At 35.5% G+C, this 16,784-nt stretch overlaps 1 protein-coding gene and 1 long non-coding RNA gene across 2 annotated transcripts in view; one reads left to right on the forward strand and one right to left on the reverse strand.

The window, feature by feature from the left end:
* Positions 1-2,089, reverse strand: part of LOC107639177 (oxysterol-binding protein-related protein 4C) — a 16,863-nt gene extending 14,774 nt beyond the window's left edge. The window contains exon 1 of the mRNA XM_016342622.2: positions 1,880-2,089. Coding sequence (XP_016198108.1) covers positions 1,880-1,882 — 3 coding nt within the window. The 5' untranslated portion in view covers positions 1,883-2,089. The remainder of the gene's footprint in view (positions 1-1,879) is intronic.
* LOC110271002 lies at positions 2,475-16,592 on the forward strand. The gene is made up of 3 exons (XR_002360901.1): positions 2,475-2,675; positions 16,225-16,227; positions 16,579-16,592. It is a non-coding gene; the product is annotated as an uncharacterized LOC110271002 (long non-coding RNA).

Below are 16,784 nucleotides of genomic sequence, written 5' to 3' on the forward strand. Positions count from 1 at the left end.
TTAAATATTAGTTAGTTACTTAGTCAAAAATCGCTTTTTATTTTTGTTATGGAGGTGGGATTGGGGTAGGACGGGGTTATGGAGCGTGTGTGAGCATTACCAGGTTATGGTGTCAGCTAACAACAAATCGGACGGTCCGAAAAGCATTGAATAAATCGGACCGTACGCATTGCATTTCAGTTCAAAAATATTTTATAATAATCAAATCGGATCCTCTGATTTAATTTTCGTATAATTAAAAAAAAAAAAATTAAAACACGGACGGTCCGATTTGCTGTCTCAAAAATTTAAATTTTTCCTCCTTGCAAATTGGACCGTCCGATTTGCAACTAATACTATACCACACAAACAATTCGGACCATCCGAATTGTGCCTTATTACCAGAGAGAAAAAGCTGCCCCACATTGTGGTGTAGCACAACCCTTCCCCATAACGTAGCATAACACGCTTAAAGGTTCCATAACCAAATTAATCAGTCGTAAAAAATAAAGGCTCAGAACCCACCACGTAGATGAAGCCAAAGCAGCACAGGTGTACATGACTACATGCAATGCATTAAAGCCGAGTTACGTTAATTAAAGTGTGGATAGAGACAATGCAGAAGAGGCATAAAATAAAATATATATAATATATAAAAAAATACTACAAAAAAAGAGTTTAAAATGGTATTGATATTTTGACAATTTTAAAGAACCATTTTGACCATTTTGTTCTTCTATACATACAGATACTATCTATATTAATTTATGCAAGAATTTCTTAGAAAAAAAAAATACACTCATTAAATGTATGAAAATGATAATTAAAAAAAAAACGAAATTATAAAAAAACTTTAAAAACTTTGAAAGCCAACATTCACAAAATAATATATACAAATTAAAATCTCGTACAAATTTCCTTAAAAAATAAAACCAGCATGAGCTTGAAAAGGACCATAAAAAGAAGACAAGAATTATTACAAAGAAGGTAACAGGCTAACAGCCATAATGATAGGCTTTATAGTGCACCTTCCTTATTTGTAGTGCGTTATTGCGGTTGACACAGTGACTCATTTGATGTATACTTAATATAATTGATAAAGTTTATACTGATTTTATTTGACAACCTATTATATTATAATGAATTGAAATTGGTATTTTATAGTGTTGGTTCCTTAGCATTAATCATTTTTAATAGGCAAAATTATTTTATTCTACATCATCATTCAAAATAACAGAAGAGAAAAGTTCAACCATGAAAATACTATGGTTATCCACTCAAGGATAATGTAGTTTCCATTTTTCTTGCTTACAAATTCGAATTAAGTAAGCTTGGTAGAGAACATGTATAAAAGATCCTCGGAGAACTACTGAAGACTTCTCTTAGGTTGTTTATTTTGTATAATTTATAAATAAATAAAAAATATACAAATCTCAACAAAGAAAAATAGAAAAGAAAAGAAAGATATCAGCAAGGTGATATGAACGCTGAACAAATAAAGCTAAAAGCAAAATAATCAAACAACCAAAAGCTATTAAGCTAACACACCACATGAATAAAGAAGAAGGTGAGTCGAATTAAAAAAAAAAATATTATGTATTAAACTTGACTTGGGAAAAAAAAAAAAAAATTGTTGGCTTTATATATGTATAGCTGGATGCACAAAATAGTGACCTAACTAATCTAGAAGAATCTAACAAAACTAACAAACTTGATTTAACATCTAACTTATCTACTAATTGTACACCTGGCATGATTTAGTAAGTAAATATCATCCTAATATTAAATTTTGACCATAATATTGTGTTATTTGTTCTAGGCACCATACATGAATGAAGTAGAAAGAATTCAAACTTAGAAGGCATAGAAAGAATAAGATATATCAGAAGAAGGTGCGTACCATAATAAGAAAATGGGATGAGAATTATTGAAGGTGAACAATGACCAAATTATATTAATTAGTGCTCTGATCTGTTCTCTGAAGAGTGTTAGAATATGGAAGCTATATATGTTTGATGGGTATAATAAATTGAACTATATATTATTGAAGGGAGTCTTTGCATGAGGCTTTGGATTCGGTGGGAAAAGAAATACATAGAGTTTGATAATGAACCTTTCTTTCTGTATGTTTGGCTGTGGTTAAATTCGTACAACATTTTCTACAAATTATCTTAAGAGAAATAACAATTCTATGTATCAACTTCCAAGTATTTTCACGCAATGATACAACGAATCAACAACTGAGCACCAAGAACTAACTCAATTTTGACTACAAGAACAATTTATATGGATTTACTCATGAATTTTATATTTCATGTGTAACACCCTCACTATCAGAAGTCACGCTTCCGGCTGCGCCACTCTGATAGCAAAAAGTATTACGACTACTTTATATATTAAACACTAAAATAGGAGCCTGTGACTCGACACTGTATCGCTGATTTTTTTGAACATCGGAAGTAAATACTTTATCTTAAAAAAAAACAAAGTAGCAGGCATAGATTCATATACAAGACTCCTTACATAATAACTCAACATATTAGAAAATATAAAACATACAATTTCTATCCCTCTTACAAACTTGTAATAACAAAGACGAGGGAAGAAAATAATCTAAATAATACAACAGCATATAAACCAAATGCAGTATAACTCTTTTTAATGCTTCTTCATCCGGTTCCTGAAAAGGTAAAGCTGTAGGGGGGTGAGAACCTAACCACACGGTCTCACCACGGAGTTTCAAAGTTGTCATAAGAAGATATTTAACAAGAAAACTGTTTTCAAGCTCAGTGAACTCGAGTTTGATTTAAAAATATTTTTGAATACATTATTCTTGAAGAATGGAAATCTTAAGGGAAGATCATTTCACGTTTTACCAAAAAAAAGATAAGTAACAAACATCTTCCAACAAAATAATAGAAGTATGAATGTAACATTATTTCAATATAAATTCAAGTTGAAACAGATTACATAAAATTGAAAAAGGAGAGACTAATTTGGCTAAGAGAAAAATTCTATATAAACTAAATCGCATAATCAATTTACTACGAATCGCGACTCTTAAGATTTCAAATAACTTAGGAATCAAGGATTATGGATTGCACCAAAAATAATTCGAAATCAAATCAACAAATACCAAATTTAAGAACAGTGTTAAGGTTGAATGTTCCTTAAAGATTCAAGCAATAATTAGGAACATAATCAAACAAGGATATATATGAATGACAAGATATGGTAGAAGAATATCCAAAACACATTCCAAGAAGAAATCCAGAACTAGAGATTATAATACTATTGATAAAGAAAAGATAACGTCAAGCACGAATAAAGATTATACGTCGAATCGGAACTAATCTCTGGAATTTAGTCTAACATTCCCAAAACCCACGACTCGCGTTATCTATGACTCGCATATCGTCTATGATAACCCATTAATGCTTGCATATACATAATTCACTAGTGTTAAGCTGGCCAAACTTAATACCAGGAATTATGCAATGCAAGACTAATGGCATTAACCAATAGATAGTCATGTGCATAAAGCATTTCTCAAACCTTTTCCAAACCTCAATCATTTTCCAAGATTCAGCTAGTTCCAATATCAAATTATTTTCAAAGCGAATCAATGCCCATAATAAATCTCTTTTTAAAATCAAACCAGCTCAAATACTAAATCATTTATAAAGTCATTTATAAAGTCACTAACTCAAAATTAAACCATTTTCACAGCCAATTCCTTTGCATCATCAAAAATAGCTTCAAAACCAAGAAAAGCCATTTTCATAATAATCAACTAAATAACCTTTCAAACTAATCTCTTTTCAGCAATCACAAACTACTCTAGAGTTAGTTAACTAAAAATTAATTTTTTATACTTTCTCTTATTTTAATGGCTCATATTTAGATGAAATATTTTGAGAATTGTTGAATGACTATAATCAATTTACAAATTAGCGGTGAAATAAAAAATCATATAAATTAGACTAGTGAGATACTTAACAAAACTATGGCATTTATTGTTAAAATATAATTGAGGGCAACTTAATTAAATAAGAAGTTTTGTGATAATATTAAATGAGGTGGATGGTCATCATTTAATATGGGTGGTTCATATTTACAATGTTAAAAGCTGAAGATACTAAGGGAGAATGAATTTAATGATGGTTGAAAAGAAATACCTTTTGTATGTATAAATAGAGGAAGTGAACGTATGAAACTACACACTACAATCAATAAGAATTCTCTCTCTCTATTTATATTGTCTATATACAAAATTTTTTCTCTCTTTTCTTTCATATATTAATACATATATATAAATATATAAGTATCATCTCTTTGATATTGAGATAGTAATTGTGGTTAATATTGTTATCTAATTATATTTCTTTATTTTATATTTGTTACTTCTTCCTTATTTATTTATTTAGCTATTTTATAACATGTTATCAGCACGAAGCTCTAATGATATTTTAGGAAGACTTCAAGTAACAAATTTTTTATTATGTTGAAACTCTTTCATCTTGAATATAATGTTTTTGATATATCTGAAAATAATTATTTATCATGGATACTATATGCTAAAATCCATCTTGATTCAATAGATCTTGGAGATACCATTAAGGCTGAAAATAATACATCCCAGAAGGATAAAGCCAAAGCTATGATTTTCCTTCATCGTCATCTTGATGTATGATTGAAAAATGAATATCCCACACTAAAAGATCTTGCAGATCTGTGGAAAGACCTTGAAAAAAGGTATAATCATGAAAAAGACGGTGACACTTCCTTAAACCCGATATGTTAGAGAAAATTTTCTCGACCTTCTATGTCTTGAATGTGCTCCTGCAGCAGCAGTATCGAGAAAAAGAATTTAAAAATATTCTGAGTTAATTTCTTGCTTTCTTGTTGCTGAACGCAACAATGAGTTGCTCTTAAGAAATCATGAAGCGCCCAGCTGACGCCGCCCCATTTCCTGAAGCAAATGCGGCAAATTATAACCCTAGAAGAGGTAAATGGCAAGATTTTGATAACAAGAAAAATTATGGAAGGAAAAGAAATTATGTTCATAAGAAAGGATCTCACCAGAAGTGGGATAAAGAAAGAAACAATGGGCAAAGTAAATCAATTAAGGATAAATGCTTTAGTTGTGGTGGAAAGGGCCATTGGTCTCGTACCTGTCGTACCCCAAGGCACCTAGTTGATCTTTATCAAGCATCCTTAAAAAAAGATGACAAAGGAAAGGAAACAATTTTTGTTTCAAATTATGAAAATTCCACCACTTATTATGATGTATCTAATTTCTTTGAGGATTCTGAAGGAGATATTGGCTATTTGATCAATGATGGAATAATTTAATATGTGTGTTTGTTAAGTATTCATTTAAATAATTTTACCGTGCATGTACTTTTACTCATTTTATTATTATTATTTGTCTTTGAAGAGAAATGGCAAGGATATATTCTGAAGATATTTGCCTTGCGGATAGTGCAAGTTCGCACACATTCTCAAAAGTGATATATATTTTACCCATCTTGTGCCAAAAGAAGAATATGTTAATACTATTATTGGCTCGGGCAATGTGATTGAAGGCTCCGGAAGAGCTATAATTTTGTTTTCTGAAGGAACAAAATTTGTAATAAATAATGCACTATTATCTACCAAGTCTCTGAGGAACTTGTTGAGTTTCAAAGATATTCGCCGAAATGGATATCATATTGAAACAATGAATAAGGAAAATCATGAGTATTTATGTATCACAACTCATGATTTAAATAAAAAGGTTATGTTAGAAAAGTTACCCTCACTTTCATCTGGGTTGTATTATACCAAGATTAGTGCAATTGAATCACATGCCACTATAAACCAGAAGTTTACTAGCCCAAATGAATTTATAACTTGGCACGACCGATTGGGTCATCCGGGAACAACCATGATGAGGAGAATTATTGAAAACTCTCATGGACATTCACTAAAGAACCAGAAGATTCTTAAATCTAGTGAATTTTGTTGTGCTGCATGTTCTCAAGGGAAGTTAATTTTAAGGCCATCACCAGTAAAGATTGGATTTGAGTCCCCTGAATTCCTAGAAAGGATTCAAGGTGATATATGTGGACCTATTCATCCACCATGTGGATCTTTTAGATATTTTATGGTCCTGATAGACGCATCTTCGAGATGGTCACATGTGTGCTTATTATCTTCTCGCAACCTGGCGTTTGCGAAATTATTGGCTCAAATTATTCGATTAAAAGCACAATTTCCAGAAAATCCAATCAAAGTAATTCGTCTTGATAATGCTGGTGAATTTACTTCTCAAGCTTTTGATGCTTATTGTATGGCTAATGGAATAAGTGTTGAACATCCAGTAGCTTATGTTTACACACAAAATGGGTTAGCAGAATCACTTATTAAGCACCTCCAATTAATTGCTAGACCCTTACTTATGAGAACAAATCTCCCAACCTCGGTTTGGGGGCATGCTATTTTACATGCCGCAGCACTTATTCGTTTGAGGCCAACGAGTTACCATCAATTCTCTCCTATGCAATTAGCTTTTGGCCAGCAGCCAAATGTTTCCCATTTAAGAATATTTGGATGTGCGATATATGTTCCCATTGTACCACCTAATCGCACTAAAATGGGACCCCAAAGAAAATTGGGGATATATGTTGGATATGATTCTCCCTCTATCGTGAGGTATCTTGAGATACAAACGGGAGATGTATTTAAAGCCCGGTTTGCGGATTGTCATTTTGATGAATCAAAATTTTCAACATTAGGGGGAGAGAATAAGCTTCCTGAAAAGGAACTGAATTGGAATGCATCATCGTTGATGCATTTAGAACCTCGATCAGGGCAATGTGAACTAGAAGTTCAAAAAATTATACATTTGCAAAGTGTAGCAAATGAATTGCCTGATGCATTTTCTGATACAAAGAGAATAACCAAATCTTATATACCAGCAGAAAATGTCCCAATTCGAATTGATGTCCCAGTAGGACAAGTAGCCACTGAAGCAAATTCACGCCAGAAGTGTGGCAGGGCAGAAAATGCCCCAATCCAAATTGATGTCCCAGTAGGACAAATAGCCACTGAAGCAAATACACGCCAGAAGCGTGGCAGGCCTGTCGGTTCCAAAGATAAAAATCCTCGAAAGAGAAAAGAGGTAAATGCTATTCCTGTTGAAAAAAGACATAGTAGAGACACCTGCAGTTGTTCAAAATTCTGATATAACGCCAGAAGACGTTCAGGTACCTGAAAATTGTGAAAATGACGAGATCTCGATAAATTATGTCTTTACAAGAGAGAATGGGACCGAAATAAGACATTTGTCAATGAAATATTTGCATATAATGTGGCATTAATTATCATGCATGAAAGTAAGGATCTTGAGCCAAGATTAGTCGAAGAATATCGACAAAGGAATGATTGGCCAAAATGAAAAGAAGCCATGAAGGCTGAATTAGACTCACTTGTAAAATGTGAAGTCTTTGGACCTGTAGTCCGTACACCTGAAGATGTAAAACCTGTTGGATACCAATGGGTATTTGTGAGAAAACGAAATGAGAAAAATGAAGTTGTGCGCTATAAAGCCCGACTTGTGGCACAAGGTTTTTCACAAAGGCCTGGTATAGATTATGAAGAAATGTATTCCCCTGTAGTGGATGCGATAACATTGCGTTATTTGGTCAGTTTATCTGCATATCATAAACTGCATATGCATTTAATGGATGTGGTAACAGCCTATTTATACGGATCATTAGATCGGGATATCTATATGAAAGTCCCTGAAGGACTAAAGATATCTAAACCATCCAATGAATATTCACATGGATTATATTCAGTTAAATTGCAAAGATCTTTATATGGTCTAAAGCAATCTGGACGAATGTGTTATAATCGTCTTACTAAGTATCTGGCCAAAAATGATTTCAAGAATGATGATATTTGTCTATGCGTTTTCATAAAGAAATCTGCATCTGGATTCATTATAATTGCTGTGTACGTTGATGATTTAAATATCATTGGGACTCCTGAAGAGATTCCAACAATTATAAAACCTCTAAAAGAAGAGTTTGAGATGAAAGATCTTGGAAGAACTAAATTTTGTCTCGGCCTGCAGATCGAGCATATAAAAAATGGGATCTTTATTCATCAAACAACATACACAGAGAAGATCTTGAAAAGATTTTATATGGATAAGTCACATCCATTAAGTACCCCAATGATCGTAAGATCTTTGGATGTGGAGAAAGATCAATTTCGTCCTAAAGAAGAGAATGAAGATATCCTTGGTCCTGAAGTACCATATCTTAGTGCCATTGGAGCGCATGTATCTTGCTAATAATACACGACCCGATATATCATTTGCTGTGAACTTACTAGCAAGGTATAGTTCCTCTCCAACCAGAAGACATTGGAGTGGAATCAAACAAATCTTTCGATATCTTCATGGAACGGTTGATATGAGATTGTTCTATCCTCATGGATCCAAGTCACAACTAGTTGGCTATGCAGATGCTGGATACTTGTCTGATCCACATAAAGGGAGATCTCAAACAGGATACCTGTTTACATATGGTGGAACAGCTATATAATGGAGGTCCACGGAACAGACGATAGCAGCAACCTCCTCTAATCATGTTGAAATACTAGCGATACATAAAGCTAGTCGTGAGTGTTTTTGGCTGAGGAGTGTGATCCAATATATTCTGTCATCATGTGGACTGATTGATCAGAAGATAGCTCCAACTGTCCTGTTTGAAGATAATACAGCATGTATTGCTCAACTTAAAGACGGATATATCAAAGGTGATAGAACAAAGCATATTTCTCCCAAATTCTTCTTCACTCATGATCTTCAAAATCAAGGGGCAATTGATGTCCAACAGATCCGCTCAAGTGATAATCTGGCAGATTTATTCACAAAGTCACTCCCAAAATCTTCTTTTGAAAGATTGGTACATCAGATTGGGATGCGCCGATTTCGAGACATTAAATGATGTCGGCAAGAGGGGGAGACTGTACTCTTTTTTCCTTGGTCAAGTTTTTTTCCCATTGGATTTTTCTTGACAAAGTTTTTAATGAGGCAGTCCCCATCACAAAGGATATTGTACTCTTTTTCCTTCACTAAAATTTTTTCTCACAGGATTTTTCTTTAGTAAGGTTTTAATGAGGCATAATCCTAAATGGTCATCCAAGGGGGAGTGTTGTGATAATATCAAATGAGGTGGATGACCATCATTTAATATGAGTGGTTCATATTTACAATGTTGAAAGTTGAAGATACCAAGGGAGAATAAATTTAATGATGGTTGAAAAGGAATACCTTTTGTATGTATAAATAGAGGAAGTGAACGTATGAAACTACACACTACAATCAATAAGAATTCTCTCTCTCTCTATTTATATTGTCTATATACAAAATTCTTTCTCTCTTTTCTTTCATATATTAATACATATATATATAAATATATAAGTGTCATCTCTTTGATATTGAGATAATAATTGTGGTTAATATTATTATCTAATTATATTTTTTTATTTTATATTTGTTACTTCTTCCTTATTTATTTATTTAGTTATTTTATAACAAGAAGCTGACAAAAAAAAAAGTCTTTTACTTTGTGTTATATATATTTGGTGTAAAAATATTATTATTGTTATTGTTATTGATAATTATAATTATTAATACGCTAGCTTATCATTATTTTCAAACGCCTGAATAAATAAGATATTTTTTACAACAAATTAAAAATTGACCTCTCAACTTTGTCTTAATAAAAAAATAAATCATAGATCTTAATGATCCTCATATACTTTTTCCACAGAAGAAAACATATAATGATAATTTATTTAATAGAAAATCTTGAATTCGGCTTAGATAAAATGAGAATATTATTAAATTAAAAATGTAAAACCTTATTATTATTGAATTAAATGTAACGATACTTATATGTATGATGGAACAAAGTTACTAACTAAAAGGTAATCAATCTCTTACTTTGCATTATTTTACGATTTCATTATTTTTGATTATTTTTACAAAAAGTTATTATCTCACTAAATTTAAGAAAATAAATTATCAAAATAGTACATGAAAAATAATATAGCTAATAAAAATAATCCAAAATATTAAAAAAAAATTTTAAAAATAGTATTAGTTTGACAAAAATAATAATAATAATAATAATTCAACTATCAAGTGAATCTATTTTTATTAACGAAAAACGTTATCGCCAAACATCAATATTGAGGTGGCAAACAAGGCTATGATGGGACATCAAGTAAGAACTAGTTTTTAGCCAATACTTGGTTTGATTGGCTTACCATTTGTGGCTCATTTTTTCCCCTATGAAAAATCTGCGAATTTTGGTTAGAAATAGACTTTTTTTTTGGTTATAGTTGTTAAAATCGAAGTGGTGATAAAATCGGTTAGGTTATTGGATTATTAAGTTGTTGGTTCAATCGGTAGGACACACTTGATTTGGTCTTAATTAATTTATATCTATTATACTATTATATACTACAAATATTTATTAAAAAATAATATTAATAGATATTATATAATTAGGAAAAAAATAAGTGAGTTTATAATTATTGTTAAATAAAAATATAATTAATTTAAGAATAGGTGAGTTTATAACTAAAATTAAAATAAATTAAATAGAAGTAAACTATTCGATGAAAGATATCTATATGTATTATAATTTGCATATATATGTTAACAAGAATTATGACAGCATGGTGGTTGTGAATAACATCTCGCTCATTGAGGATAATAACTATAAAGTATATATCGGAGATAGATGCGACAAAAATGACAGGCTCAACACGCCATAAACGTGCTGAGTCAGCATGCATGCAATGTGATGGACGCCTACCACGCTACATGTGCGTTGTAACATGTCTATTGCTGATTTTTGCGATTCCAACACGTAACCTGCGAGGTGGGTCCTCTGCCTATAAAAATCGAAACTCGTTACTATTTTACTTCATTGTGAGATTTATGTTTTAGTGCATTGTTGGTGTGATGGAAGACACTACAAATATAGTGGTTTACCATAACGGTGAGATTATATGAGACATATATGAGGGGGTGAGCTTCGCGTGTGAGAATCCGTTTTCGTTTATGGTTCTATACACCATGACATTCGTCGAACTACAATACGGTTTCTGTTAAAGCATAAGAGTGATATTTTAAAGAGGGTGGCCAATATTCTCTACTAGAGTCCAATTATCGTATTCAGGGGACTAATATAGTTTGAGATTATGTCGATCGTTGATGAAACAAGTATTTAACATATGTTTCATATTCACTAGCAAACTCATGTGCAACACCTAAGTATTGAGTTGTATGTTGAGTTTGAATATAAAGTTGCAGATGGGATTCAAGAGGACCCAAACGTGAAAGATGACAGAGCCAAAGTGTACGAAGGAATGAATAGCGATAGTGAAGAGGACTTCGAAGCTACCTACGAAGTTGGTGACAAAGACGAGGACGAGGATGGCGATGGGGGAGGTGAGGCAGTCGCGAAAGATGTAGTTGTTCTACCAGGGACATTCCACCTTTCATACGTATCTTGGATCTTGATGCCATGCATGCACATGAATTTCCCGAATATCTGAACATAGGTAGGTGAGGTATGAGTAATACATTTTTTAAAGTGTTTTTTGGACAGATCGATTAGCGACAATTTTTTTCTATAAGGGTGAATGATCTTGAGGACATAGATTTCAGGATCAGAATGGAATTTAGTTCTAGAAAATTGGCATCGTAACAATTCGGAACTACACTATCTCTAGATGAGTCGATTACGTTGTTCACGAGTTCGAGCCACAGACGTTCTATGCAAAATGCAAGATGTATGGTCGTGGGTGCCATTGGTTTATCCGGACCAACTTGATACGGAAGAAAGGTTATTGGGAGATACAGAGATACAATAAGAGGCACACGTGTTCCATGAAAACGATTTTACAGGATCACTCCAAGTTAGACTCAGACACTGTTGCTGAGACTACGAGGTCATTGGTTGAATCCGACCCATCCATAAAGGTGAAATCTATAATTGTGAAGGTCTAATCAATATTCAACTACACCATTAGTTACCGAAAGACTTGGTTTGCAAAGCAGAAGTCGATAGAAAGTTTTTGATAAATGGAAAGAATCTTACCCAAGTTTGTCGTTGTGGTTTTCGGTAATGATTCAAAAGATGCCTGGTTCACAAGTCCAAATAGAAACACAACTCCTGTATAACGATAGGGAAGAGGTGGACGGTGTCAGGATATTTCATCGGGTATTTTGGAGTTTCAATCTATGCATTAAAGCTATCGATCCATCCGGTCACAACCTCTCCATTAATCAGTAGGCCATATATATGCGCCACATCTTCGAGTGTCATCGTAATCTCATCGACTGACAATGCGAAGGTGTGAGTCTCCGGCCTCTACCTTTCCACAAGAGCAGATAACAACGCGCCATTTCCTCTGATCTCCTGAATTCATGAGATGTGGTAGAATCCTGTTGTTCGTAACACTTATTCAATCGCCGAATACCACGTCTCCGGTGGATCAAGTTTACGGGACATAAGGTTTCTGTTAGCTTGGTACAACCAAAATACAAGAAATAATTAATATTAAATTTTATATTAATTATTATTTTTAATAATCACAAAATAAAATAAATTAATAATATTAAAACATAAAATAATAATATTGTAACAGAAAATAAAATATAAATTATTACTGTTCATGCCCTGGGTCGAGCTGTATGACCCGGGCTGATTGAAGATAAGTCGACCAACCTCTTCAGATCAGAATTATCCGACCTAATCATAAAAGAGTTTGGCCAAATCGCTACAGAGGCCCAAGTAGGCCCAAACAGAGGAACACGACCCAAATCTAAAGGAAGCCCAAAAAGATAAGGGCAGTTCCCTTAAAGATAAAGATGACTTCACCCAAAGATAAGATAAGATAACTATCTTATCTCAAGAGAAGATCACTCCACACTACTATAAATACACTGGAGCACCCAGGTATAACTCATACTCTGATTCTACTAAAAACTTGCTTAAAAGCCCATACTAACTTAAGCTTCGGAGTCTCTTGCAGGTACCACCACCCTCCGGTGACGAAGGATCAGCAGCATCTCCAGTACCACCAGGTCGGACACGACACCTCCGGCCACCAGAGCAGATCTCATCCGAGATCGACCTTCAGTTTCAGGTAACCCGCGGAACATTAGCGCCGTCACTGGAGACCTGGAAGTCATCCCATCACCATGGCAGAAAACCTTGACAACGACCACGACTCTGGATTGGAGGAAAGAACTCCGCATAAGAACGCGGACACCACACCAAAGGATACACCTCAACCAAACAAAGACAAGAATTCACCAAACACAGAAATCAAGGAGGCGCTACAAGCTCAACAAGATCGCCTCAAACAGCTCGAAAAAGAGGACGAACATCAACGGGAAGCTGAAAGAAACCTCCAAAGAGAAACTAGGCGACGCCGAGAGTTGGAGGACAAACTCCTAAAACTCGAAGCCGACCTGAAAACCAAAACCATCAAAACCGGTTGCGATGACACATCCCACAAAGATCAAGACCCCTTCATCAAAGAAATCATGAAAGCTAAGGTTCCAAAGGATTTTAAAGCTCCCGACATGACCCCATACGATGATACCTCCGATTCCAGCCATCATCTCAGCAATTTCAGAAGCAGAATGTATCTCACTGACGCCTCAGACGCTACTCGATGCAAAGCTTTCCCGACCACTTTAACAAAGACAGCAATTAAGTGGTTCGACAATCTGTCCCCTAGATCCATCACAAGTTTTGACGACTTAGCCAAGAAATTTCTTGCCAGATTCTCTATTCAGAAAGACAAAGCCAAGCACGCTCCAAGCTTACTGGGAATTAAACAAGGAGATCGGAAAAGTCTTCACAATTGCATGAAAAAATTCAATAAAGCATGTCTGGACATATAGGATTTGCCAACAGAAGCAGCCATCATGGGTCTCATCAATGGCCTACGTAAGGGACCTTTTAGTCACTCTATATCATAGAAACATCCTACGTCTCTGAATAAAGTGCAAGAACAAGCAGAGAAGTACATCAACATGGAGAAAAACTCTCGACTAGGAGAAACCTCAAAATCCGAATTCTCCTACCCCTCTCGGAACAAGGATAAAGAGTCCAAGAAAAAAGAAGATCAACATGGAGAGAAGATTAAAAAATACCACAATTATACCCCCCTTCGGGTGTCTCTTGTGGAAGTTTACCGAGAAGTATGCCACACTGAGAAGATCCCACCACCTCGACCAATCAAAAGCAAAAGAGGAGGTGGAAATCAAACAGAATATTATGAATATCATCGAATCTACGGACATCTCACCAACGAGTGCTTCGACTTGAAGAATGTCATAGAAAAATTGGTAAGAGATGGGAGACTAGATCGGTACTTAGCTAGCAAGACGGAGGAGCCCAGAAAAAGAAGAAAGGATGAAGAGGTCAGATGAACTGAACGACCACCTCCCACCCTGCAGAGACATGTCCACATGATAAATGGAGGATTTTCAGGATGAGAAATCTCCAAATCATCTCACAAAAGACACCTTAAAGAGATATATCATGTCGAGAGAGGAGAAGAAGCACCCGACCTCTCTACTATTACTTTCACCAAAGAGGATGCGGCAGGCATCATCCCGAGACATGACGATCCCATGGTCATCACTATCATATTGGCCAACGCTAATCTCCACCGCACATTGGTAGACCAAGGAAGCTCGGTAGATATCTTATTTAAATCCGCCTTCGACAAACTCGGCCTACAGGAAAAAGAGCTCAGAGCATATCCGAACAGCTTGTTTGGACTAGGAGATACTCCAGTCCAACCACTTGGATACATCTCACTACACACATCCTTTGGCAAGGGAACTCGATCAAGGACACTCAACATAGACTACATCTAATCGACGTGGGCTCAGCCTACAACGCCTTGATAGGTCGGACAACGCTAAATCAGCTCGCCGCGGTAGTTTCAACTCTCCATCTATGCATGAAATTCCCAACTTCAGAAGGGATCGCCACGATAAAAGGACACCAGAGAATCGCGCGACGATGTTACAATGAAAGTCTGAACCTTAGAGGCAAAGGAGAAGAAATCAACTCTATCGAACTCGAGGGAGTTCGAGATCGGGAAGTGCTTCGTCCCCAACCGGAGGGCGAGGTCGAGGAAGTCCAGATCAGGGATGTCCCAGATAAGTCAACAAACATTGGGTCGACTTTGAAAGAAGACATAAAGGAATATCTGATACAGTTCCTAAGAGATAATGTCGACCTCTTTGCATGGAAGGCCGCAGACATGTCGGGCATAGACCCTAAACTAATGTGCCACAAACTAGCAGTATACCCAGGATCTCAGCCAGTACAACAGAAGCGTCGAAAGCTCGGGCCAGAAAGATCCCAAGCTGTGGAAGAACAAGTACAATCTCTACTAGAGGCTGGATTCATAAGAGAAGTCAAGTACCTACTATGGCTAGCCAACGTCATATTAGTGAAAAAGTTAAATGGAAAATGGAGGATGTGCACTGATTACACCGACCTCAATAAAGCCTGTCCGAAGGATCCCTATCCACTCCCAAGCATAGACACTTTAGTAGATGCCTCCTCCGGATACAAGTACCTTTCCTTCATGGATGCATACTCAGGATATAATCAAATCCCAATGTACCCACCTGATCAGGAAAAGACCTCATTCCTAACCCCAAAAGTAAATTATTGTTATGTTGTCATGCCATTCGGACTCAAAAATGCAGGAGCTACCTACCAAAGATTAATGAATAAGGTCTTCACAGACCATATCAGGAAACTCATGGAGGTATACGTAGACGACATGTTGGTAAAAACACAAAGGGATGAATCATTACTTTTCGACCTCACCAAAGTGTTCAACACCATCAGAAAGCATGGCATGCGACATAATCCCGTAAAGTGTACCTTTACAGTAGAAGCCGGCAAATTCCTAGGTTTCATGTTAACACAGCGAGGAATTGAGGTGAACCCGGACAAATGCCGAGCTATTCTCAACATGAAAAGTCTGACTTGTGTTAAAGAAGTGCAACAACTCAACGGAAGACTGGAAACCTTGTCCAGATTTCTAGCTGGATCGGCCATAAGATCTCTTCCTTTTTACGCCACATTAAGGAAGGGAAAGAAGTTTGAGTGGACCACAGAGTGCGAGCAAGTCTTCTAGGATTTCAAAAAATTCCTAAGGCAACCACCCATTCTTACTCGACCACGGGAAGGAGAAGCACTCTTATTATACCTCGCAGGGGGAAGTCGGGCAATAGTTTCAGCACTGGTCAGAGAAGACAAAAATGGGCAACAACACATTTAGTTCATCAGCAAAGCCCTACAAGGGGCCAAACTGAATTATCAAAAGATAGAAAAGTTTACCTACGCTCTCATACTAACTTCTCGACGACTTTTCCCATATTTTCAAGATCACACCATCAAGGTTCGGACTAACCAGCCCATAAAAGGCATCCTACAAAAGACAGACTTAGCTGGAAGAATTCTACAGTGGGTAGTCTAGCTATCTGAGTTCGATCTTCAATATAAAGCTCGGACGGCCATCAAGTCTCAATATTTGGCCAATTTCATTGCTGAATACACTGACACCCCGGGAACTCCTACAAAATAGAATGTCTATGTAGACGGCTCTTCAAACAAAACCGGGAGTGGGGCATGAGTGATAATAGAAAGCGACCAGGGAACCCAAATCGAACTCTCCCTAAAATT

The sequence above is a fragment of the Arachis ipaensis genome, chromosome B04 (assembly GCF_000816755.2).
Source record: "Arachis ipaensis cultivar K30076 chromosome B04, Araip1.1, whole genome shotgun sequence".
Classification (NCBI taxonomy): Eukaryota; Viridiplantae; Streptophyta; class Magnoliopsida; order Fabales; family Fabaceae; genus Arachis; species Arachis ipaensis.